The 26,902-nt window shown below is 31.2% G+C and overlaps 1 protein-coding gene and 1 pseudogene across 1 annotated transcript; one reads left to right on the forward strand and one right to left on the reverse strand.

Annotated features, from left to right (window-relative positions):
• Positions 1 to 234: 234 nt before the first annotated feature.
• LOC134726895 (uncharacterized) lies at positions 235 to 25,272 on the forward strand. Its single transcript, XM_063591295.1, has 10 exons — positions 235 to 298; positions 2,476 to 2,518; positions 4,790 to 4,834; positions 5,761 to 5,843; positions 8,171 to 8,242; positions 18,059 to 18,203; positions 18,801 to 18,889; positions 19,439 to 19,507; positions 20,511 to 20,649; positions 25,176 to 25,272. The coding sequence occupies exons 2-10, from the start codon at positions 2,512 to 2,514 to the stop codon at positions 25,211 to 25,213; spliced, it is 687 nt and encodes a 228-aa protein (XP_063447365.1). The 5' UTR covers positions 235 to 298; positions 2,476 to 2,511; the 3' UTR covers positions 25,214 to 25,272.
• Positions 10,632 to 13,626, reverse strand: LOC134726058 (uncharacterized; annotated as a pseudogene).
• Positions 25,273 to 26,902: the final 1,630 nt, after the last annotated feature.

The raw sequence follows: 26,902 nt of genomic DNA on the forward strand, positions 1-26,902 counted from the left end.
ATACCCCAGTGAGACTCATATTGAGTGAAGCAAATTCAAAACAAACCTATAAACCACAATAGCTTGTTGGCAAATATTGCACACACAGTACTCGAGTAAAAATCAACCTATGAATTAAAAAACAAACAATCTCTATCGATAAGAAGTATTCTACTGTTGCCTTTTTTCATCCTTTATTTGTTTTTAGTTGTCAGTGTTTAAGTATATATCGTAATTATACATTTACATAGACATGACTGATATGGGTGACAAATAGATAAGCATTGTTCCAGATATTATCAGTTGGACACATTATAAGGTATGACATATTTTATTAAATTGAAACACTTCTATGATAAAATTATACAAAAACTTCACTGGGTAAAGCAGAGACAATAAATATTCGACACGTTGACTGCGGGAGGTAACCAACATCGAATGGGTTATTCTATCTACAATGTCAATGATTCGTTACCGAAACGATGATTTACAAATATTTCTTATCCATGATATGGTATTAACTGTAAATTAACAATTTACAAAATTTAGAATTTTTGAAATGCAATGTGCTAAGTCTTTTGTACATAAAATTGTACAAACTACAGAAAAACAAACTCTTAGATAGCAAAATGTTATATTCTTGACTTGGTACAGTACATTTTTAGAAGAAAATGTTTGGTTGAATCTGGTTTAATGGCAGCCAAACCTACCGTTTTTATGGCAATTTTAAAAATACCGCTAAAATGACAATTTATTTTGATAGGAATACAGTACAAATAAATACAAGAACACTAAGGACATCTAGCTCTTTAATCGATAATTATACAACCTTTTGACTTTGGTTGTTTAAAGTGTTATTTGTCATTTATAAATATGCCTCTTGAAAGGTTCTGATGATCAATTTATGGGATTGTCGACTACTATAAGGCTTTGAATTATTGATCTGTTACAATTTTGTTTTGTCTAATACGTGTAAATGTTTTATTCTTCTGATTCCTGATTAATTATAAAACCATTTTTGAATAAAATTGTAAATTAGTAAAAAGTTGTACACAAATTCAATAACAACACACAATTAGACAACTCGAATGATACATTTATACAGAAACAAAATATCATATTGATATAAAAACTTTCAAAGTCAATAAAATAAAATGTAATGCCGTCATTTCATTTAAGGTAAACTATCATTATACACCATAACTATATAGATATAAGACGATTTGGTATGAGAATAATAATTTGTAAAAGTAATTCATTAAAGGTAAAAATATGGTCTCCAACACGGAGCCTTGGCTTATACCGAACACTATATATGCTTTTAGAAATCGTTTTTTACAAACACTAAATATAGTTATAGGCTTAAAATTGACAAAGAGACGGTGGATTTCTTTGAAAGAATATTTATTTTTATATTAAATCAATCCAATACGTGTTTGAAGTTTTATTTTTTTTAAATAACCAAACGTTTTATATCCAACTCAAGTCTTGCGACTGTGCAGATCAGATCATACCGATAATTCTGATCCAAGCTTTACACTTGTTGTAGGACCGTGCAAATGGACAGGGGTGTTGTCATCCTAGAATAAAATGATTGCCTCCCGGAAATACCGTACTATCACTGGCCACAAATGTTCATAAACTATTTCTTTGTATTCAACGGCATTATTATTGCCTTCACAGAACCAATTGTGCTGCCGCCATTCCTGCAAATCATGACTTGAAATTGTGTTTGTGGTGTCCGCAGTTAAACAAAGACCGGTCTCCACCCTCTTCTCTTCCTTATATATAAACACGGTCATCAATTCAAATCATAATTTTGATATCATCAGAAAAACAACAGCATTTCCAGTGGTCGTTAACCGTCTATCTCCTTTTTCTATGAACCATGCATGTTTTTTGGTCGATTGACTTCCCTCAAGAAAAGTGTTTTATAATGGACACGCCTGTGATACCCATGTTATGTATATGATGCTGGATTGTACATTTAGACACAGGAACACCATTAAACTTGTTTATCATTTCATACACAAAAACCTATAAGAGTGCATTCCAGCAATGGTCTGCCACTTCTTTACTAAAAAAAACCTGTGCCGAAAAATTTCCAAACAGTGTCAATAACAATTGACTTGGGGATTGTTTGTATGTCACCTATATTCGACGAAATATCCATTCTTTGACATACGTTGAAAGTTCCTTAACTTTTCTACACAACTTGTTATTTTTTATGTTCCAACGATACTAGAATGGCAGACGACAACAAATGTCACATGATGGTAACTCATGTAATGCACAACGCTACGGATAAGTACAGTTGTCTTAAGGGACATATATGACATAGGGCAAGGCAATTTAAAAATGATTCACCAGAAAAACGTAAACATGACATAATTGAGCCCGAATTCTTTTTGTCTCTGTTATATTTTACAATATTCAACGCTATTTGCGATTACTTAACCAAAGTTTATTTAAAAAGTTCGTATTGTGATTTTGCAGATTTTTCTACAAGTTGATTCACGTGCGTGAATAAATATGTTTGGTAAGTAGAGTTATCACCAAGAAGCCCTATGCAAGATTTTCAATTAAAACAGTTAATGTTTTTTCCCCTTCACAGATATATTGCAAATCAAATAAAACGAAGCTCCCTTTTGAAAGGATATTCTAAAGCTTGTATTTTCTATCATGATTTTTTTAAATAGTTTTTTTTACAAAACAAAGAGTTCAAAGTGTTGAAGCTTAAATCGTCCATATAAAGACTTTATGGACACAATCACGAGCAGGTTGACCATTATCGAACAGCTGTTGTATTGGTGACAACGAATATGTTCCTATTATCCTAACCATAATCTCGTTCTACCGAATTAGACTTATCACCGGTTTTCTCACATAAGGAATACGATGATTGCCTCATGTGGAGCAGGATCCGTGTAATTTTCAAGAACACATGGAATACCCAGGGCAAGGTTTTTGTGTAGATTTTGTTCCCCAATATTAGTTTTGAAGATTGAAAATTTAAAAAATAACTGTTTTAGGGTGTTCTCTTAGCTCATTTTAAGACCAGTAGGCTTTTCTATTTACAATACCTTTACACGAGCAGTAAAAAGGCAACATAAGCTTACCGCTGTTCAAAAGTCATAAACAGATTAATGGAAAACAAATTCGATTTACAAACTAAAACAGAAGGAAACACATCAACTAAAAGTGGAAAACAAGGAAACAACAGAACACTGAAGTGCAACAAAAACAAACGATAAAGTAACATACATAGAAACGAACTATTGATAACCACTGCCATATTCCTGAATTGGTACTGGACATTTTAAGAAAAAAATGGTGGATTGAACATAATGCTGAGAAACATAATAGCACGAGGAATGACATAATAGGAAAATTCGAATCTTGTGTATTAGTATATCAAGGCGGACATGGAAGACACGTTAAAACAACCATTTTAATTTGATAACGCAGAAACGTTTCAGAAAACCTCATCACTATAAAACGTGAACAGATATTTATATAAATTCACCTTTAGAATGCTTTTTATTAAATTGTCAGTTTAGAAACACAAGTGGCGTTGGAATTTACATTTCGACGTGACACATGTGCATGACGTTATCGTAATTATAGCCATACTTTGATATCAATGGGAAAGAGCGGGGTTATATCAGATTTATTGTTGAAATTGAATATAAATCAATTCTTATTCAAAATTATCAACCTTTAATCTTAAACAAGAAATAAAGTTGAACTTTAATTAAATTAGGGATTTTTTTTTCGGTAAAAGGTGATTTTTAAAAAGTTGCCGATATGTTGAAACGTTCTATTAAAATTAATTAATGGAGTTCGTTAGTGTGTTGTAGAGTTTCTTAATTGTAAATATTTTAATAAAACTTTTCGCTATTTGTCCTTAATAACTGGATATCATAAAATTATGATGTCTAAAGAAACAAGTTCAAATTTTGCAAAATCTCGGATCAGATGAATTAAATAGTAACACATTAAATTAAGAATGAGGAAAGTGTCAAAAAGACAACAACCCGAATAAACAGCAAAAACAACAGACGTGATTTTATCATGATTTGTTTGCGATACTCATACGATGTCGCCCTATAATAAAATACTAGACAAAGAGTACAACAAAATTACCTCGTAAAACAGCATTAAGACGATTTTTAGCACGTGAACATTTAATTAGCAACACAGGCTACCGTACAAAAAAGAACAAAACAGCCTAACTTAACAAAATGACAACTTACATAAAAGCAATAGACAAAAAAACAAGACCCGATATAAAAGGACCTAGACATACTAGAAAGTAGTTCAAAACCACTTTTATTTATAATGAATTATATTCTCCCATACTTCCGTAACAAACAGTTCACATCCAAGTAATTTAGTGTAAAATTTTTAAAAAGAAGACGATGTGGTGTGATGGTCAATAAGACGATGTGGTGTGATGGTCAATAAGACGATGTGGTGTGATGGTCAATAGGATGATTCGCTACAAGTTTACAACAACATAGAAGTTAACAAAAACAGGACAACACACTGCATTCAGCATTGAGTAAAAGCCATGCCGCATATATAGCAGCTGTTAAAGGCCCAGATATTTCAAGTATAAATCAAATCATTCGAGAATACTAACGTATATTTTAGATTATGAATATTTTGGTGTTTCTTATATGTTCCCCTTTGTTCGACAGAATAATAAAACATAACAAACAATGGTAGATGTACATTTAACCGTGTAAAAATATAAAAAGAGTGTGCTATCAAAATACTGTTGAAATGATGGAGTATTTGATTTCAGTGTTTCGATTGATTATCGGCGTCACTCTTCTAAATCAATGCAGAGGTGAGTTAACATTATACATATTGACTTTTGATGTGGTTGATACAATAATTTATCAACCCCATATATATGATATTCACCGATGCAGCGGTGAGTTAACATTAAGCTTTGCAACAGTTAGAGTACCTGTAAGGGGTGGATTATGCTTACTTAAACTTTGTTCATAAAATTAAACTTGTAATTGTTACTTCAGTTTAGTTCTCGTTTACTTCACTCATTGTGTTTTTTTTTATAGTTTTTTTGGTAAATGCTCAACATTAAAAACGTTAGCCCGTCGAAGCTGGAACGTTCTGTACAAAGCCAAAAATGAAAATGCATTTGCAATTTTGAAAGGTTGGCCATTGATTGAGAATAAATTCACACTATTCTAACTAAAATAGTTACAATGAAATAATACAACTCATTACTAAAACAGATCGAGTAACAACAAGACTGTAGATCACATAAAAATAAACGTAAATAGTATTAAGTACACAAAAAAAACGGAAATATTCTTGAAAACTAATGAATAGATAAGCTTAGTACATGTAGTAAACATATTGTCCACCAAGCGCGTGTTTCGAAAGACTTGGGAGTGACACTTAAATAAAAGGAGTTGAAAGCCAATTGAGAGCGATATTGAAAAGCATTGAGGACTTACGTTTCTTATTGTTATGAAAAATGTTTTATAAACTTTAAATCTATAGTTATGAACATATCAATGATAAATCGTGTAAACATAGAAGTGATGACAACATGTATACATAGAAGTACTTACTGCATTTAATCTTGTCAACTTTCGTTCAGTAAGAAAATAAACACAAGCAATGTTTTTTCTGTTACGTTATACAATTTGTGAGCAATGTAGGGAATCGTTCAAAGACTGCTCTGCATACATTTTGACCAACATTTAAAAAGTAGAGAATATAATAAAATATAATTGTTTTTAGGTTTAACATGTCTATTCTGTGATCAAGTAACAAGCATAAATGATTGCCTTACTCAAAAAGCAGTCTGCACGGATAACGATGAGGTACTGTGCATATTATTGTTCGTATAAACAAGTACAATTTGAGATTTTTTATTTTCCATTATATTTATTTAGATTGTGTGCCTTGGGTACCTAACGTTTCGAAGAAGGAAAATGATGAATACCAAGTGTTCAGTTTTAAGAAGTTTTGTTTGCTTTACTGAAGTAAAAATAACTGGATTTTATTCAATAATATTTGCACGCAGTGTACACTATACCTCACTATTCCATCAATCTGGTGAAGCGTCCCTTTTTTATATTAAATATCCAGGGTTACTCTCTGGTCATCATCATTATATTGCATTACATCTGTATTATATTGTAATAAGTCATATTAATAGTATCTTAACAAATAAAAGTTATGCACGGATGGATCTGAGGTACTGTGCGCACTAACGTCGTCATATCCGTCTGCTCATTGAACACCCATTTCTCCCTTTGATGTATTCAGATTATTTACAAGTTGAACCTTACGTTTTAAGGGTGGTATATATCCATAACGCGATAAACAGTAGCCAGTTGTTAACTGTTTGATTTGATTTAATAACGTCTATATAACAGTTTCTGACCACAGACTAGTTGCAAAAAGCAAATATTGAAAAATAGGGATAACTCTATCATGATAATTATCATGTACAAAAACTGTCACATTTTTTAATTTCCATATCCAAGCTGTGGCTATGTTAATTAAAAAAAAGAAATCAGAAATTTTTTAATTTCAGTGATAGCTCTTTAAATTTATATTGCGGAGTTCTGTGTTGCCGTTAAAAGTATTCATTTTCACGGATTCTGCGCTAGATATTTGTTTTGCTTAAACAAATAAACTTGAATACAATAGCAGCTTACGTGCAGGATAACTTCTTTTTAATGAATATCCCCGTCACATTGTTTAACTAATTAAGACAATGCAACAGTTTCGCGGAATTTTGCATTTATTTCATTTTGCGCCATCATATTAATTTAATGATATTTACTTTAATATGCTGCTTTATAATGGAGATAACTCTATTGTATTTTAAGCTTGGCCTTCGTAAAACTTGATTTTTCTGTCGCTAGAAAAACTCAATTTGCGACAGTTAGACTTACATTTACGAAGGCAAAGCTTAACATACTTAGCCGATATACGTTTAGTGTCTTGGAATATGCAATTTATTTGTGTGAGGCTTAGAAACAGGGGAAATGCGAGATTGTACCGATCTTTTCCCCGTTTCGTGCCGAATAGAAATAAATTTCATATTTTAAGACTCTATACGTATACTGTCTTTATACTGAAATCGATAGAAATAAAAAAAAAAAAATATGTAACAAATATTGTAAAAAAAGTGTTTGGAATTTCCCTCATGGGGGTACTATTTAGGGTATTTCCCTATGAGCGTAGTCCAGGCGGTAAGACATAGACATTTCAAGGAAATAGAAAGGGTAAAAGAAATTAATTAATAACATTTAATAAACATGGTATACAAATTACCAATTTGAAGACATACGTGTAACATGTTTAAATTCATGAAAGTTTTACCATTGTTACTACACGTTTTCATGGTTGTGACGTGACGTTGTTAATGAAATGCAATAGTTTCGGTAAGTATGCGTGGCTTATATATTAGTTGAGGTCATTGACGTATAAAGCTAAGGTTTATACTTATAGCTTTATCTGTATAGTAAAATAGCTGATTGCAGTATAAAATACTGCTGTTATCTCCTAATTCAATAAATGTTAATCTTAATTTATTATGTCAGCTATCAATGTTTTGATTTTTTTTGAAAATTAAAAGCAATACCAAATTCACTGAAATAGGCACTAGAATTTTTTTTATCTGAAAATCACAAAAAGTGAAGCTGTATCAACATCCTACAAATAAAGAGAAGAACATACGTATTTAGACGAATAAGTTTAAATATATTTTTTTTTACTGATCGTGTTCTTTTTTCTTGTTCGTTTTACTGCGCAATTATTAGATGCCTTGTGTGCATCATGCATATTTATGTACCAATACAAGGTAAGTATTTATAAAAGATACAATCAATTCAGATATAGATAGTCAAATATCACTACGAGTAGGACATAGCGCGTTTGAAATGTATGCCCAACAATGAGTACTAATAGTACATGTACCATACAAATAAAATTTAAACAGCTCTGAATTACTGACATTGCATCTGAATCAATACCAATGGGTTTTCACATATCTAATTTAAATGTGATGTTTAAATTTATAGATATTAAAGGTATCCCTTGTAAACCAGTCAGTCTGAATAAATGTTGTAGTGTTCATGTACCTTGAAATTTGCGTTACATTACAAAATCAACATCGTTATTATTTCAATTTTAGGAATGTTATCTAGACTCAGTCATTCTTGATAATTTATCGAGGGTGTTTTCAGCAGGATGTAGATCGAAACAGGTATATATGTTTTTGTATTTGATTGCAAAATGTTGCAAACTGATGTTGGATGTTAGCATTGGATCCAATATCCTACAAGAATTACCAAGTATTGTCTAACCAGAAAATTTTAATATATACAATTTATGGATTTACAGTAGTCCTTTGTCGGGCCCTTTTTGTCTTACTGATTGGTGTGAGCAAAGGCTCCCTTTTGAACACCGTACTTTGATATATGATGAATTACTTTAAAAATTGTGCACGTGACTTGGATGGAGAGTTGTCTCATTAACACTCATACCACATCTTCCTATATCAATTTACGTTGTATTATCCAAAAAATAAAAAAAAAGATACAAACATACGTTATTTGATTGATAAAGAAAATAATATAAGAAAGTACATTGGAATAGTTTTATATCGTACTTCCTAATATTAAAAAGATGAATTGTTACAGCAACAAAAAAGATGGTGCAATATATCTGTTTTTTTTTTAATATAATCTCTGTATATGTTTATCCGGAATCAAATATTGGCACTTTATATTATTGACAATTAAATGTAAAACAACATTATAAATACAAATTATAATAAGTGTTGAATGAATGAGTACTTTATTGCAAAAAGCATATATATGCTATAGCAACGAAAAACATATTTACAACATGACAAATGATAAACAGCAGAGAACAATACATATAAATCTTTACAAGAAAGCAAATAACATTAAGTAACAATATGTGATCTGATTGACCACGCAGATTTTATGTAGTTACACAATTTTTTGATATGTAAAACAGACTTTAATTTAAATAGATACTGTATTTTAGTAAGGTTTGGCCAAGAACAATAGCATTTTGGCAAATATATAGGCCTAATTGATCTATAGGCAGGGCATACTAGTAAAAAGTGGTATTCGTTTTCAACACACTGAATATTACAACATTTACATAAACGTAATTCTCTAGCCATGCCAGTATATCTTCCTGTTTTAATGTTCAGTTTAAGGTAGATACATGGTATAAAAGCATATACCGCCATCTTGGATTGTATAATCACATTAAAAAATCGGTCTAGTTATTTGACTCAATCTGCAAATTTGGAGACAGATTTGCAAATTTAAGGTTAGACTGTTTGATAATATAAAGAAAAGATGGTTATTTATTTTATTATTCAAAATATTTAAACAAATATATTTGTTTTTGCTTTTAGAATCATTTTTTTCAAATGAGTCATTTAAGGGAAGATAACTCTTTTAGTAAATATTTTATACTAGACTGATAGGGATTTTTTTTCTTTTTACTTGTAGCAAGAAAACAAGTTCGGTGACACCATTTTTTCTTTTTATTTTCTTAAACTATAGTACAAAACCTATCTTTTCCCAATTTATTTCAAAATTCTATCTCATAGATTTTTTTTTATGCACGCAAATGTGTTTTTCCATTAACAATCTAACCAAATTTAGGCAATTTTCAACGACACATAGCTTGAAAAATAGCACGGTGACCCATACTTTTTATTACATTTCTGAAAAGAGCATACTAAAATCTTCATTTTGGCTAAGTATAAGAAAATTCTGTCTCAAAAAATATTTACTTATGATCTACCTTAAATGGACCACTTCGCAATTTAGTTAAAAGGTGTGAATTATAACAAAAATCTAAATAATGTTCAAACCTAAATTCTAATGTAATTTTGTAATCACATAAGCAACACGAAGGGTGCCGCATTTGGAGCAGGATCTGCTTACCCTTCCGGAGCACCTGAGATCACCCCTAGTTTTTGGTGGGGTTCGTGTTGTTTATTCTTTAGTTTTCTATGTTGTGTCATGTGTACTATTGTATTTCTGTTTGTCTTTTTCATTTCTAGCCATGGCGTTGTCAGTTTGCTTTAAATTTATGAGTTTGACTGTCCCTTTGGTATCTTTCGTCCCTCTTTTTTCTAACTTTATATCCTTATAAATACTAAGTTTTCCGCTCTTTTCTACATATGATAACCAGCTTTGTATATACTGATCTTTAATTCTATTTTTAATTACATTAAAAAAAAATCCAGTAGTATGTATTTCTGATTGTTGATACCATATATAATTGAGACCACTATCAAATAGTAAGTCACGTCACGTACATTAGAAGCCCAGATTTTTTGCCATTATTGGCATCATCAAATAACAATTTATAAACATTATAAACAATAGGTGTTTTGTTTGTTAATATGTTCAATATTTCTCATCATGTAAATAGGAAAATGGCCCAATTCTCCATATAAAAAACAATTTGGAACAGATTTGCCAACTTTTAAAATATATCGACAGAAACGATTGTGAATAATCTCAACATCTTTACCTCGATTGAAACCCCATATTTCCGAAACGTAATTAAGAACAGAGGCCACCATACTATCAAATAGATCAAGTTGTTTCTTCTTTGACAAGAACACATCTTTCACTGAGTTTAACAATGACGATAAAGCTCGTGATCCCTGTTGAGACACACGTTTCTGAGTCTGTAAGAATTTTCCATTAAAATAAAACATCATGCCAAGATATATACAGGAATTTACTATGTCTAGCTCTTTATTGTCGTAGAAGAATCTGGCACTTACTGGTTGCCATCCATTTCTAAATACTATAACTTTTGTTTTTTCGGTATTAACTTCAATGTTCCACTTATGACAGTATTTCAATAATTTATCTAAAGGTTCTTGCAATAATTCTGGTGATTTTCCAAACAACACCGTGTCATCCGCAAAAAGAATAAGATATAAGATTTTAAGGCTTATGGAGGGGAGGTATCAGGACCAAAATGAGTTTTTTGCATTTTTATGAAGTAAACATAGATACAAAACACCCAGAAAGTGTTTTTGGTCGAATTATTAAAATTAATAGAATTATGGTCATTTTTGTGAGATGCATTTTTTTTAAAAATAGTACCATTTTGCAATATTTCTAAGGTTTATCTTACTTAAAAACTTCAGTTTTCCTTGCAACTTGACATATTGTAGTGTGTGTTTTTTTATTCTAGTCTTTCAAATTATCAAAATGTAACTTAAGTGAACTAAATTTATTGATAAGTGAATTTGAGTTTAATTCAGCAACCATTCGGTTTCCATAGCAACCATGGATCTACTTATAAAATAAATCACTCAAAACATTTTTTTGCTGTTTAAGTATAACTTAAAATGTGTTTGTCACTCAAAATATGTGTGTTCATTCATGTACATGTTTTGTATCAGTAATGAGTATTAATTTAAAAATAAAACTTGATAACTGTACTTTAATTTGTCTATATTAGTAAATTTTTTATTAAGGTTTCAATGGACACACCAATTTTCTATTTATTGTCTCGTGTCCATTTTTTTTTTACAGTAACCACATTTCCTCGTATTCTGTCTGTCTTCAATAACTGTAATTTCCGGCTTTGGTATAGTGGGTTTAGGGCATGTAATGTCTTTGCTGCCATAACAGAGTGGCATAATCTCTTGGTACAAGTACCACTGACGCATTGCGTCTAACCCCTTTTTTGGCAATTCCGTTGGTTCAGATAATGGGTTAATTACAACCAAAACTGTTTTTCATCATTGTCACAATACTCCCTATCAAAAACTACTCCTGGTGATTCCTTTATCATCCGAAAGTGATGATATGTTGTTAGTGCTGTATATTTTTAACTGCATTGTAATAACATTTATTCTCTAAGGAATATAAAAGCAAAAATGTAGCATAATGTTTACCTGAACCTTCTGCACAGACACCAAAACACTGACATTTCCTTGGAGTTTTGAAAAACAATGGACCCACTTGTTGTGCATAGTGTGGATAGTGTATTTCCTGTGCATAGTCAAAGCTGTAATGCATGCTTCCTTCAAATGATAGTGGCGGTTGACCTGAAACATAATTTGTAACAATTATAATAATGAAAAATAATGTACAATAAACCACAAATAATATACATGTATACAGCTTTAATTATTAAAAAAAGGTATAAGTTTTTTGTGTGTTTTTGTTTAAGAATGCAATTATACAGGGAATGTAAATGTGGTATTTGCCATAGTTTATAATGCATCAACTGGCTGATACATGTATGCGTCACCAAATCAGTCTCAAATTATTAATACTTTGAAAAATGTTCACAGATACAACTCAAAACTTGAATGTGCCTTAAATAATAACATGCATTTGATATACACCAATGTACAATTGTACATGTAAGGTACAAATTATAAACATGTTAAGCATGCATGTATGTGAATGAAATTAAACATTTTACACACAATTATTTATTGACATGCAAATACAGAACCTGTTTATTCAATGTGCATTTTGTACATGTGAATATGTTCATTGACAATCATACCACATTTTCTTTTTTTTCAAATAAATTGTATATATATACACATGTATTACTGTATAAACAAATGTAATATGTTTTTATGCAAATATGTATGTATATATATCCTTTTGTACATGCTCATATCATATTACACTTTAATTAAATATCAGCATGACTTCTATATATAACATGTTGTTCACAATTAGGATTTGTTCATTCGTGACATTAAAATCCTCACAATGTAAATTTACATGCATGTACATTTGTACTTGTAAAAATGTAAATGACTGTATGCTTTTCAATAATTACTAAATATAACGTTAATGTACTTACCTCTGTTTCTTTGATTGTCTGGTAACTGAGTATAATTCTCCTTGCTTTCTTGGCATTGATCTCTGTAATAGTATATATGTTTCTTAGCCTTTTCAACATGACCACCATAGTTTTGTAACAAAATTGTATTTTCTTCTTCTGTCATATTTCGTGTGTTACTTAAACTGACAGTAAAGCTTTGACAAGCTGAACATAAATCTGTTCCTGGTTTCATGAGCACTATGTGTGGACACTGCTCTAACCACAACTTCTTAAACTCAGATAAACTTATTGCCCTGTAGTTAAGTGAAGTTGCAGCTTCTTAATATATTTGATGTATGTCAGCTTTAGTTTTATCGGAAGGCAGTAAAGTCACCTTCAAGTCTTTGTGATTTGGCAAACGACCAGGCAAGGGGACTCAATTTTACACCATACTCCTGAATAAAATGCTTCACTCTCTGAATATCAGTTATGGACAAAGCATGCTTAGGGGTTTTACCAGTGTTTCCATGAGTCCTCGGTTTTAGACCTTCTTTTCCCAACGATTTGGATATAGAATCTAGCTGAGATTTTCCAATTGCATGTGCAAATAAAAAAAGTCTTCCTGCATATCTGGTGGCCATTAAAATAATACTGCTGATTAATTCTTTCTCTTTCTTTGCTTTTATGTTTTTTGGCATCAACATTTGAGTCATCATGGTCATTGTTTCTGTGTGCAAACAGTTGAACTTTTATTACCATGTCAAGCTCATGTTTGTCCATTTCTAAACAACTACATCTTATCAGACAATACCTCATGATTAACAAAAGTGCTGCATGGTACTTTATTATATAGTTTTTTTCACATTGGCAAGTGATTTCGAGAAATTGTTTTTCTTTGACAGATTCGTTTATGTCTAAATCACCGAAAGCTATCTGACAAGTCTCTGTATTTTCGTTATCAGACTCGTCATTATCTGTGTCATCATCATCGTTTGTGTTAAAGTCATGTTCATTGATTTCATTTATTTCTATATTCCCAAAAAAATTCTATCGACTTCTTCAATTTCGTTGACGAGTTCTTCATCTTGTTCATCAATCAAATCCAGCGGTACAGTACTTGCATTAGAGAACACACTACTTTGACTTGCCATATTGTTATATCGTTTTACCCTCCATCAAATTGTAAATTCCTTTTCATCTTTAAAGTATGTACAACATATATGTTGTCTTTCGTGTTTACATTTTCGTGTGTTGTCTAAAAATAGTTTAACGTGAGTAGTTCCCCTTGATGAAAACCTAGAGCTCAAAACTAATACGGGGCAGGAAATTAATTTACGTATTTTACAGTCCTTCGCTACTATTTTATTTTTACGATTTATCTGCAATGCTACTATAATTTATAGATAATAACCAAAGACCCTTTCAATGAAGCAAAACAAAGTTGTAAACATCAACTCTTTAAGTAATAAGTTGCGTAAATTAATTATGTCGGAAATCTGTACACGGGAATAATAAATTCTATTTTATCCTGCATGACTAAATTTTGTTCGTAACAAAATCTTACGTTTACATATTCGAAATTTTATTCAAGTTCCTAAAGATAAGAAAGAAGTCAATGTTAGTTTATGAGTTAAGCAAATCGGACATTCAATAACAGGTGCCCCGATTACGTTACGTAACTTTACATCGACGTTTTCGCATTATGACGTTTACCTCCATAAGCCTGGAAATGTCATGGCGGGTCACATATAAGAATATTATTCACAGTAAAGGCATCATCCCGCATATCAATATGAATGTCCTCAATCAAGTCATTGATGAAGAATAAAAACGAAAGAGGCGACAAGGGCTCCCCTTGTTTTACCCCCATTAAATTATCGAACGAATCGGATAAAATACCACCAGATCTAACACGCATTTTAACAGAGGAATAGACAGATTTTACAATAGTAACAAATTTGGAGCTTATTCCACTTTTAAGGAGTTCATACATTAGTATTCTTCGGTCCAGCTTTACGGAAATCTACGAATGAACAGTACAGTTTTTGCTTTTGTTGAAAAGTATTAGTTATAATTCCATGTAATACAACTACTGCATCTATAGTAGATCGTCCGGGTCTGAAGCCAAATTGATTGTTGATGAGTTTTTCTTCTTCCTCTGACCACGACAATAAACGATTGGTTAAAATAGTAGTGAACAGTTTGAATAGTGAATTTCATCCTCAGATATTTCAGTGTCTAGATCATTTATATTCAAATTTTCAAAAACAGAGTTGTTCATAAGGTTAAAAACTTCGTCACATAAATCCGGTGGGTTATCTCCAAGGATAGATTCAAAGTGTTTTAACATTAATGCATTGTCTATTTTGCAACCAGAGTTTCTTTTATTCTTACGAACCTCGGTCCAGAATTTCCTAGGGTCTGTTTTCGCCATATGACACAAAATTTTGCCTTTTCGCCGCTTGTAATTGAACTTTGCCTTTCGTTTCACCTTATTAAAATTGTTCCTTTCAATTACATGCAATTGTCTATTTGTTTCTGTGGGGTGTCTAAAGAAGAAATTGCGAGCACGATGGAATTGATCACGGGCAGTTGCACACTTTACATCAAACCATTCATTATCCGGTCTATCTGTATTTGCTTTATCTCGTATAAGAATCGACGACCAAAGACTTTAAAAGCATTGTTATACAAAATGTTTGACAGATCCCTAACTGCACTATTCATATCATCCGCGTTCGAAATATTAATCACTAATGATATTAAATTTTCTGTTTGTTGATGCATACTTTCAACAAAATCGTTTGTTTTACTATCGTTCCATTTCAAAATATTATGAGTCTTAGGGTATACGTTTTTTGGGCTTGCATCTTCTAAAACGAGTTCAAAAAATAACGGTGCATGGTCGGAATGTTCGTTGAATTCCAAAACATTAAAATCCGACAATAGTTTGTAATCGTCTGGGGATAAGGGAAGATAGTCATTTACACTTCTACCTTTCGATGTGCAAACTGTTAATTTCCCGTCCTGGTCTTTTCCTAATCTTCCGTTCGCCGCCGTTACACCTGTATTGAAGCACAATTGTAGTAGCTTTCGACTGTACGCATTGGTTGTACTATCTAGCGAATGGCGTTTCGGAATTATGGGGTTTTCAATGTGTTCGAAACTAGAAACATATCTATCTAAATTATCATTTTCTAAAATGTCATCAATTATGCCTATGCGGCTATTTAAATCACCACAAAAAAAAAACTAAACTTTTGTGATTGTACTCTAAAATAACATTTTCAATAATCTCATGAAAATCAATATCATTAATTACATAAAAATTTGACCTCTCATGAGGTATGTAAGAGAAACATACAATAATATCATACAGCATAGTGAAAAAATCATGTTTATATTTTATAACAACAATTCCACAACTCAGTTATTTTTCTATTAAAATACCATCTATTAAATAACTTCTACAAAAAATAGCTAAACCTCCCTCATTCCTTGTACCAATGTTATTATCTCTATTTAGACTCAATAATTTAACGCAGCCATCGATTTCTATAGAATTGTCATCTTTCAACCAAGTTTCACATAAAAACAAAATGTCATATTTGTTCACTAGGTTCAAAAAAGTGTTATCTTCAAATACCGAATTCAGTCCATGAATGTTCCATGAAAGACATTTTAAGTTCTTAAATTTTTCCCTGCTTTGTTCCTATAGTGTATACTCTTTGCCCCCGACATAGATCTGATCTCTAACAAAATACGCTTTGATGTTTTTCGGTCTTAGCTCTTTCAGTAGTGGAAGTTTTTCTCGACGACGGTTTTGTATTTCAACAGGAAGTTGTTCAGAAATTCCAAAATTTGTGTCTCTCAGTTGTTTGGCATTCTTTTTTACTAGATCACACATAAACGTTGTCTGAAATAAAGGAGAATTGGTCTAACTTTTTCACTCTTTTTCCCTATACGATATGCTTCGGTTAATCTTAAGTTCGTTTCGGGTTCAGCGATTTTCAAAAATTCTGCGCAAAATTGTAAAGCAACATCTGAGCAATTTTCACCATCAACTTCATGATTGTTATAAAATATCAGATTTCTTCTCATCGAATTCAAATGCACATCAACGAGTTTCTCTTTTAATTGTTCATCGACAGTACAGCTGATTTTTTTTTCTCGATCGAATCCATACTGACTTTGTTCAAATTTAGTTGTTTTGTCAGTTTATCAACTTCGCGTTTAAATTCAGAAAGAGATTTTTTTCTGGGAATCGAATTCGTCACTCATCAACTGTGTGCTTTTTTCAACTTGATCGAGTTTAGCATCAAACCTCCCAGTACACTGTTCTAGTTTATTAACTTTTGTATTCAATTTATTAACAACAGAGTCAATTTGTTCAATTTTATTCAATTTATTCTCGAGTTTGTCCATTCCTTGGAATATTTCATCTACCCAAGGTGGCCTTTGTTGATAGATTTTCGAAACATTACAAATTTTCAGTCCATTCTTGTTTATTGATTTTTTTCAAAGGAGTAGGCACAGTAACACCCTTTTTTGCAAAAAAATATAACAGTTTTACAAAAATATTGAAATGTAAACTTTTAGCTTTTTATTGGAAAGAAGAATACTTCTGTTACATAAATATGAACTTTTTTTCACCAGACAATGCACATGTATCGGGTACTAACATCATAAAGTCCTGCTAAATTACTGCAATCTTCGAAATGGAAGTGGTCGCATTTGTGTTCATTCTAAATAATAAAATGTAAGTCGTATTTGATGATGATAAATACCGTATATAAAGGTTGAGAACGAGCACGGATGAACACTTTCATTTATGACAAAAAACATCTGATTAGTGACATATTATGACTTATTTGATATGTTTTTCAAATGTTGGCTTACATTTGAGCGTCTTTAATGACTAAATCAGTTCAAATCTTTCACATAACTAATTGAATCGACTAAAGTTGACACTTAAGTGTTTGAAAATGTCCAGAATCTTTCTCAGATGAACCTGAATTTTGAGGCCCTAATCGGCCCTTACCGATTTGCTTTTCAAAAAGGCAATCATCAAAGAAATGTAATATCCGACAAGTAAATATCTTGTAATCTCTTCATCTTTATTCAATTTCATTTAATTAATGATACACAGTTATTTGTTCAAATAATTTTCATATGTATAACTTCATTGATACTGTTTTTATTTGTTTGACAGGTTTGTGATCTAATAATGAGCGCTGTTGGTCGAAAAAGAAAGCATGAATCTGAAAGGACAAAGAAAAACACCATCACGTGTGCTAAGTGCTGCTCAACTAATACAACAAATGGCATTCCATGTAATGGTTTCTTGTGTCATCAGAGTAGGTATTTGATTTCTGTTTTTTCTCTGTTTATGATTAACAGTATGACAAAGAGGCTAAAACTACCAGATATACATGCAAACTGAAAACGCCAAGCAAAACTTCAAAACACAAACAACTAGTAATACATAATGCAACAGAGGAAACTAAAGTCTGAGCAATATGAACCTCACCAAAAACTGGAAATAATCGCAGGTGCTCCTGAAAGGCAAACAGATTCTCTTTATTATGTGGTGCTCGTCGTCGTGTTGTTCAAGTCGTTACAATTTATGTGATAAGTCCTATTCGATAAGTTGTTATAATATAATATATAATAATGCTTTTGAAATTGTACGAACTTAACAATCTATTTTGTTTTGAATTTATTGCGTGTATTGGAAAATGTGGAATACCACTTAATGCTAAGAGTTTATTAGATCAAAGAAGATGAATAACAAAATACCAGAGGGACATTCAAACAACATTTAATAAGAGCTTAACATTCGAAATTAGTAGGTTTCTGTTGTTTTTTTTTCATTTATATTGACTACTAAGAAACGTATACAAAAAGAGAAGGACACACACTATTTACAATTGTTTTAATTACTTTGTTTCTAGATCCAGTAATAGTTGGTTCATGTTTATCGTGTGACAGCGTTTCTTCCCCAAAGTTATGTCAAATAAGCCAAAGGTGTGCATCAAACGAGGTAGGTAACATTGTTAACCTATTTTTCGGTATATTCTGACAAGATGCAAGTAAATTGGAGAAAATAGTATAAATAAACTTTTTTTATACCCCCAGGAAAATAAATTTGACGAGAGAAAAATCTTATTTCTATGGAATAAGTACTAGAAGTAGATAATTATTAAATAATATAGAACTCAAAACATTTAAAGTTGTGCAAAGTTATCAAAGGCACCAGGATGCTTATGCTCCCCTATGTAATTTATAGCTAGTTGTGATGTGTATCTTCCAAATTATTGCATGATAGATTTGACAAATATATGATGCATTCATAACAGCAGTTTTATTAGAATCATATGATTAGTTTCAGTTTAACTAATAATTGCTCCATCTTTATTTGTGTGTGTATTAATGGGGTACATTATGTATCTTTCAGTGATGGTATGTTTTCTACTTTTAAAGTTATTGATACAAGATTGCATACTATAAGTATCCTTCTCACGTGTTTATACTGAACTTTGTTTATTATATTGTTATTTGTATTTTATTTCCGCTTATAAATTGTCTATAGATGTGTGTGCAAAGAGAGTTCGTTCGTGGCGGTACAGTACGATATCAACTTGGATGTGAGCGGAAATTAGTAAGTTGATGTCGGAAAAAGTAACACATATGTATATATATTTCTCTAATTCTATGAATATTTATCCCTTTCCGAACCCATTGTATAAAAAAATTTAATCAACGTGTGGTTGCTGGTGATCTCAAAAGATCATTGGATGATTTTAAGGGTCATGACCTTTTTAGCTAACTGGAAGAATCAAACTATGATAACAGGTGTTAATAAAATTGACAACTTCGTGCAATGTGAAAGGCACTCGAAGGGGATTTTCGGTTAACAAAAAAAGAAAATGTCTTTTTAATCATTAGAGAAACAGATTATTACATAGTTACTCGTGAATTATCGGATTTATCCAATCTCGATAGTTAAATTTTAAATTTTAAAGTCCTCGCCGAGGCGGCTCGGACTTTAAAATTGATAATTTAACTATCTCGATTATATATATATAATTTAACTATCTCGATTATATATATATAATTTAACTATCTCGATTATATATATATAATTCGTCTTAACATCAGCCCAGCAAAGTAGATATAAGCGTACGTTTTATCCGATTCATTTTTTATATTTGGTAAATAAATCAATGTTCTAAATAATAAAATTGAGAATAGAAATAGGGAACATGTCTAAAGAAACAACAACCCAAACAAAGAGCAGATAACAACCGAAAAAACTCCTTATTATAATAATATATTTTCAAATAAAATTCACAGTAATTCGTTTGTGTACACAATTAAAGTTCGTTATCACAGTTTACAAATTGCCTTGCACTGATACTTTAATACAACAGTTACCAATCAGAAAAGGATCATGACGTGCTTGCGTGTTTAATTGAATTAAAATAAGTGTATAATGTAAGAGTATGCATTTGTGATATATAATTTTTGTAAATTAAATTCAAAAGTACGTAATTCTGCTATATAACTTTGAAAATTGGGAAAAAGGGCTCAACTTGATAGATATGTTAAAATTCATAAAGCGAAAAGATTATAAAAAGTATACGTATATTCATATATTACAGATGTGTGACCACCTGTTAAAGGATTATAGTTATACACACGGCGGCCAAGGAAGACGAGCCAATGGAGATACAGATATTTGTGCAGCATGTTGTAATACTAACCAATGTAACGCCGAAGATTGTAGACATCTTATAAGAAGTATTATTTTTATTTCTAAATTGCCTTGTTTTGACATGTTATTAATATGAATATTGAGAAAAAAGTCAATTTTAACAAAAAAATATTTTTTTCGGTATAAATATCATAGTTACATTTTGTAAGTGATTTGTAACGTTTTTTAATTTATTTTATTTTATAAATTCAACTCAAGTTAAAGTCATAAGAAACCTCAAATAAAAAAAAAAATAATGCATATGTTTTTTATAACTCAATGGATAGTTTTCATTGTAAAACTTATGTACATATACTTTTTCGGAAGAAAATTCTTTAATTCATTCATATTTAGAAGAAGTTTACTTTATTTGAATTGCTTCCTTCCAGCAAGCATTTCCCCCGACATATTTTCCGTATGCAAGGTGACCTCAGTGTGACCCATCTCGTAAAAATTCGGTGACCACATTACACATGGATGTCCTTAAAATAAACTATTATCTGAATTTACATGTTAAACACGTGCTCAATTTCAATGCTTTTTTGTTTATTTTTCGTCAATTGTTGACAAACAGGTGACAATCGTTAAACTTCGGCTTCAAAACACGAACTTTAATTACCTGCCATATTTTCACAACAACACTGACCGATTGAAAAAAAGATTGACGATAATACGAAATTTACACGAAAAAAATGATAAATTCGAGCACAGAAGACTAAGTTTGTGATGTTTGTATGCATTGGTTTAAGAATTGGAAGAACATTATTTTTCACCGGCCACTCGTTTCTTATGACTTTAAATAAAAGTTATCAAAGGTATCAGGCTTATAATGTGATACGCCAAACGCGCGTTTCGTCTACACAAACCTCACCAGTGATTAAAATAGTAACAAAGCCTAACAATATTAAAAATGAACATGTTGAAAAGCATACACAATTTGGTATTTAACATTTGTATAATTTAAGAATCAATAGGAGCCATAAACATGATAAACAAGCTATTAAATTATATCAATTTCGTTTTCTATAAAGAACATTTTAGTTTGCGCTATTTACAAATGATTTAGCAAAAGCTCATTTGAACTGTTACCACACAGATTTCAAGTACCATCTTATTATGATTGAAAAGACTGGAAGTCAGTTTTTGTTATGTTAGATTTGTCTCTCCAAAAATATGTTAGAAGATGTGGTATGAGTGCCAATGAGACAACTCTCCATCAAAGTCACAATACGTAAAAGTAAACCATCACAGGTCAAAGTACGATCTACTCTTTAGTATATTTACTATAAACAGCAAGTCAGGTCACACTATCTGGGAACCTGAGCTGCTCGAACTTTATATATTGGCTTTATACACAAATTACTGTTCCATTATGGCGTCAGATATTTTGTATTGTGGCGTCAAACCATAACGGACTCTGATCGACGTCCGGTATCTCCACATCCTGTGTAAAATTGATCTGCGACATCAAATGTATAGTCTCGTTTTCAAATCAGTGTCGAGTATTTGTTTTACTACCCCTCTATGGATCCGTAGGGGGTAAGTAGCAAACCGTTTGATTTTAAATAAGACAGCAGTCAAATATAAAGATGAAGGAATTATAAAGTCGCATAAGACAGAATAAAAAAGTATGGCCAATTGTTGAACAACAGTTCAATTATTTGGATTACAAGATCTGTTTAACGACTTTTTGAGTTTTCGCTTCAACCAACCATTCATATTAGTAAAAATGCCTTTATCATATCAGGAATATGACAATTTTTTTCTTTAAATAAAATTGTGTCGTCATTATGGCAATTAAGTTCTTAAAAAAGACGTCAAAAAGAGAAGCCATTTACTGAACGTCGATTAGAGGGTCATTTAATTGGCTGTCGATTTGATAGATGGTTAGTAAAATCTTTAGGGATGGGACAGGAGGCCGAATCTCCTATGGATTTTATTCACCCTCTATGGTCAGTAGGCGGCCAGTAGTTAATCGTATAACGAATTTAGTGAACGCTGAACTTTTTCTGTTGCGTTTTGAAAAAAAAAATAAACACAACAACATTCATACATGACGTCACCATTAACAGTAGACGTGACGTTGTGACCTCTATGAAGTTTACTAACACCGGGTCTATAGAGGGTCACCACGCGACGGGGTTTAACCAATCACTACGTGCTTATTTTCCTTGCAGTGCAAATAATTTCATTATGACGTCAGTTTTGGACGTAAGTTGGAGGAACGGACGTCGGTTATAGAACATTCTTATAAAGGTGTAATACCACAAAATCGTAATACGTAACATCCGGTTGCATATGAAAATTCCATTGCAAAAGCACATTTCTATGTCATAAACATATATCAAAGCACCATTTTAATTTATTTGGGGTGTCTATAGAGTATTCAAAAACTTTAGGTTGCATGGTTTGTAAAGCTTGTACACAGGTAAAAAAGAGGTGGACATTTGATCGGTTGATTTCCAGTGATGGTTATTATTATTTTTATAAGCAATGAAATATTATGAAAATATTTTTCTATAGTACTGGCCAGGATAAAACTTTAATCATGCCAAGAATTTCTTTATTTGAAACAAAGATAAATTATGCACGTCAATCTTTTAAAAAGTGCAAATTTAACAAAGGAGTAAGTCCGGTAAGGACTCATTTTGGCCTCAAATTTCAGTTTCAACTGACGAAAGATTTTGACCACTTTTTAAACACTTAAGTGTCTATTTCACTTGATTCAATTAGTTTTTGTGAAAGATTTGAACTGATTTAGTCATTAAAAAAGATCCGATTCCAGCTCAAATATGAAAAATCTCTCAAATATGCCAAAAAACGCCACTTTTCAGATGGTTTTTGTCAAAAATGAAAGTGGCCGCATCCGTGTTCATTCACAACCTTTATATATGTTATCTCTTATTATAAAATACAACTTGCATTTCAATATTAAGGATGAACACGAATGCGGCCACTTTCGTTTTACACGGAAACCGTCTAAAATTTAACTTAAATGATAGAATTTTGAAGATTTCAGTAATTTAGCATGACTTAATGGTGCTACGACCCGATATTTGTGCATTGTATTGTCAAAAACAGCCCATATTTATGTAGTAGAAGCATTCAACTGTCCAATAAATAACTAAAAGTTTACATTTTAACAATTTTGTAAAACTGCCATATTTTGGGGGCCAAAAAGGGTCTTATCGGACCGACACCTTTTGACTAATAAGGGGGAATAATACAGTCAATCTAGAAAAAATTTGACCCTAACCTGAAAGTAATTGCAAGAGAAGATTTTTAAGTTTAAATCTTTAGCATTGTACCCCAAATATATACAGAAAAAAAGTCTCATAGAATCTTACTTCAGGAAGACTAAAAAATACTTTAAAATTCCTATAAATATTTGCATTGAAAGGGGGGATAACTTTTGCAAAAAAAGTAGAAATATCAATAAAAATTGATACAATATTATAACTTTTATTCATCTGAATGTATTAAGTATTGATGGTTTAACGGTCTTTAGAGTATAAAAAACAACTTTAAAGGTGTTTTCATATCTTTTATCAAGCTTTGATCTAGATTTCGTAATTAATTAGTTGACCATTTTTTGAGTTTTTCAACATGTCAAAGTAAAGAATCTCAAATTTAATAAAAATAATTTAGCATGTATTCTTCTTTTTGTGGTTTAAAGTTTCTTTAGACAATTAAAAAGCTGCAAAAAATATAATATACAGATATAAACAATGCCAACTTTTCACATTATTTTTTTTTCAAAATGGTCACAAAGCTTCAAATTTGCAATTTTTGTAATGAAAAATGCATATAAAAAAATAAAACTACCCATAATAACATTTCGGTTTTGTACATTTCATGAGCAGATGATTATATAACAAACTTATAACCTCATCAAAGTATCATACTTGCATAAATTTCAAGAAAATCAACATAAAAAGATCCCCAAAAAGACTATTTTTTTACAGAGTTATCTCCCCTTCAAATGTTAATTCCATAGGAAATTAACAATGCTGATTTTGAGTTTTTCTAAAGTCAGATTTTATGGGACTTTTTTTCTGTGTATATCAAGGGTATAATCATAATGCTATAGATTTGAACTAACAAAACATCTGTTGCAATTAGTTTAAGGTTAAATCTTAGTTTGACTGGACTAGAAATCAATTGTGGTATAACACCTATATATCATAAAAAGTTAATAAAAAATCAACTTCACTGCTAGTTTATATTATTGTTAGTTCAGTAGCTTATTCTGAAATATTTCATTACATATACTTATTTTAAAATAATAGCAACAGTAGCATACCGGTATTTTAAAGTTATAAATCGATCGAGAGAAAACAATTCCGGGTTACAAGCTAAAACCGAGGGCAACACATCAACAATAAGAGGAAATCAAAGGATCAACAGAAACACTGAAGTGCAACACAATTATCATGTACAAATTACGATATCTAAAAAATAACGGTTTGAACGGATTTATGCAAAGATAACCATAGATGAATTTTGCTACAACTTTTTGCTGTAATTTTTCGCTTCGTCGCAGTATAAATTGACGTATTATTTCTCATTTCAGAGCAGACATGCAATTTTCCTTCCGTCTGTGGACCATAGATATCGTGGGATGAAAGCAAGAGTTTTAACTTTTCTTGAAATAAATCATATCCACGTGTTTTTCTTTATTTCGAAAAGTATACGTATTTTTCAATGGTAACATTTTCTCCACAGAGTGCGGTGACAGAAGTGTAAAAATTCGTCTAGATCGCGAGTTTAATCTCCCCAAATAACACACGGTTAAAAACTGTTTAACTTAAAGACAAATATGTCTTTTTATCCTGCAATTGGGTGTCCTACTATACAGATAAAGTCCTACAGATATCGCTTTAAAGCTCCGCCCACTGCCGGACTGAGTATTGTTTAAACCTATGTAACCACAGAATATGTATTCCAGTTGCATTCCAATGACGATGACAATTGTCGATTTCAAAACTTGTGTTACAAAATCAACCATGTCAATTTCAGCATCTATGTTTCGTGAATGTCAAGTCTGAAGCGGAGAACAACTCGCACACTTGTTTCAAATTTGACAATGTATTGTTATTTGTTTTTACTGTTGAAATTAGTTGTTATGTTAAAATAGACAATTATCCACCTTGAGCGATGTATTATTGTTAACCATTCGAGATTATTTTCTTGCGAACCCGTCTTCAGCGTAATCAGCGTAATGTGTGATTTTGTTATTACTACGCGGGCCGCAAGGGATTACAAATCGAAAATATATGCTAAATATGTTAGTTTTTGTGTCTTTCATAACACAATCAATATACTGAATTAATTGCAGGATAAAAACAATAATTGTTTAGTGTCTTTAAATATCAGCTGTATTTGTACTCGGCTCGAAACAAGTGTAATAGCTCGCTTAAAGCTCGCATACACCTTGTTTCCTAGCCTCGTACAAATACAGCTGATATTTAAAGACACTAAACAGTTATTGTCTATATTTTTTGTCTTCAACATTTCGTATGGTCACAATCTGTAAAAAGTCGTTTTAATGACTAGGTCTTTATTGGAGAGTGTCAACCCCTATTTTCAAAATGAATTTGTGTATGTTTGCTAATACATTTAATTAATATGGTGTTTTTTTCTGAAGCTTTTTTCATATATCAAAATACTATTTATTTCAATTCAGATAATTGATAGAAAATACGGATAAGGACTTTAGATGTATTGTGACAAGGTCTACTCTTGAAGTGGTGTAATAAGAATACAAATGCCTAACACTGAAGCATATTGTACTTAGGGGACGTTTTGGAATTTATGTTAAATGTTCGGACTCCTTGTTTTTCCATACGATATAAGGTAAAATAGTTTTCCCCATAACACCCATTTATCTTTTCATATAAGATTTCTATTTAAGCAGATTTTGTAATTTCTCTCTTTTGATTTGAGACCCAAATAATACCAATGCAAATATAAGGTACAAGTCCTAGTCAGCCTTTTCCCGCCATATTTTATATATCAAATATCTCGAAAAGGAGCTCCATGACCATTAGTTTAGCTTATTTTTATCCTTTACTAATACTTTTCAAGCTTAAAGCATCAATTTAAATTTTTGATTTATTTAATGTTACCTAAGATTACCTTAATACATCCTTTAGCATGTTAAAGAATGTACTAAAAGTTTTCCAACACAAAATTTACGTCACCTTACATTGATATTAATCAAAATTCTATGGACAAAAGGAACTCCGTGGTTTATGAAAGACAAAAAAAAATCATCAGCTTGATATTCTTATTTTTCAG

This window comes from Mytilus trossulus, chromosome 7, assembly GCF_036588685.1.
Source record: "Mytilus trossulus isolate FHL-02 chromosome 7, PNRI_Mtr1.1.1.hap1, whole genome shotgun sequence".
Taxonomy (NCBI): domain Eukaryota; kingdom Metazoa; phylum Mollusca; class Bivalvia; order Mytilida; family Mytilidae; genus Mytilus; species Mytilus trossulus.

What these genes read in the sequence shown, in the direction of transcription:
- LOC134726895 (XM_063591295.1), top strand. An exon ending in TCTGCACGGATAACGATGAG is followed by an intron (nt 5,844 to 8,170) that starts GTACTGTGCATA and finishes TTTCAATTTTAG; the next exon opens with GAATGTTATCTAGACTCAGT. An exon ending in TTGGATGTGAGCGGAAATTA is followed by an intron (nt 19,508 to 20,510) that starts GTAAGTTGATGT and finishes CATATATTACAG; the next exon opens with ATGTGTGACCACCTGTTAAA.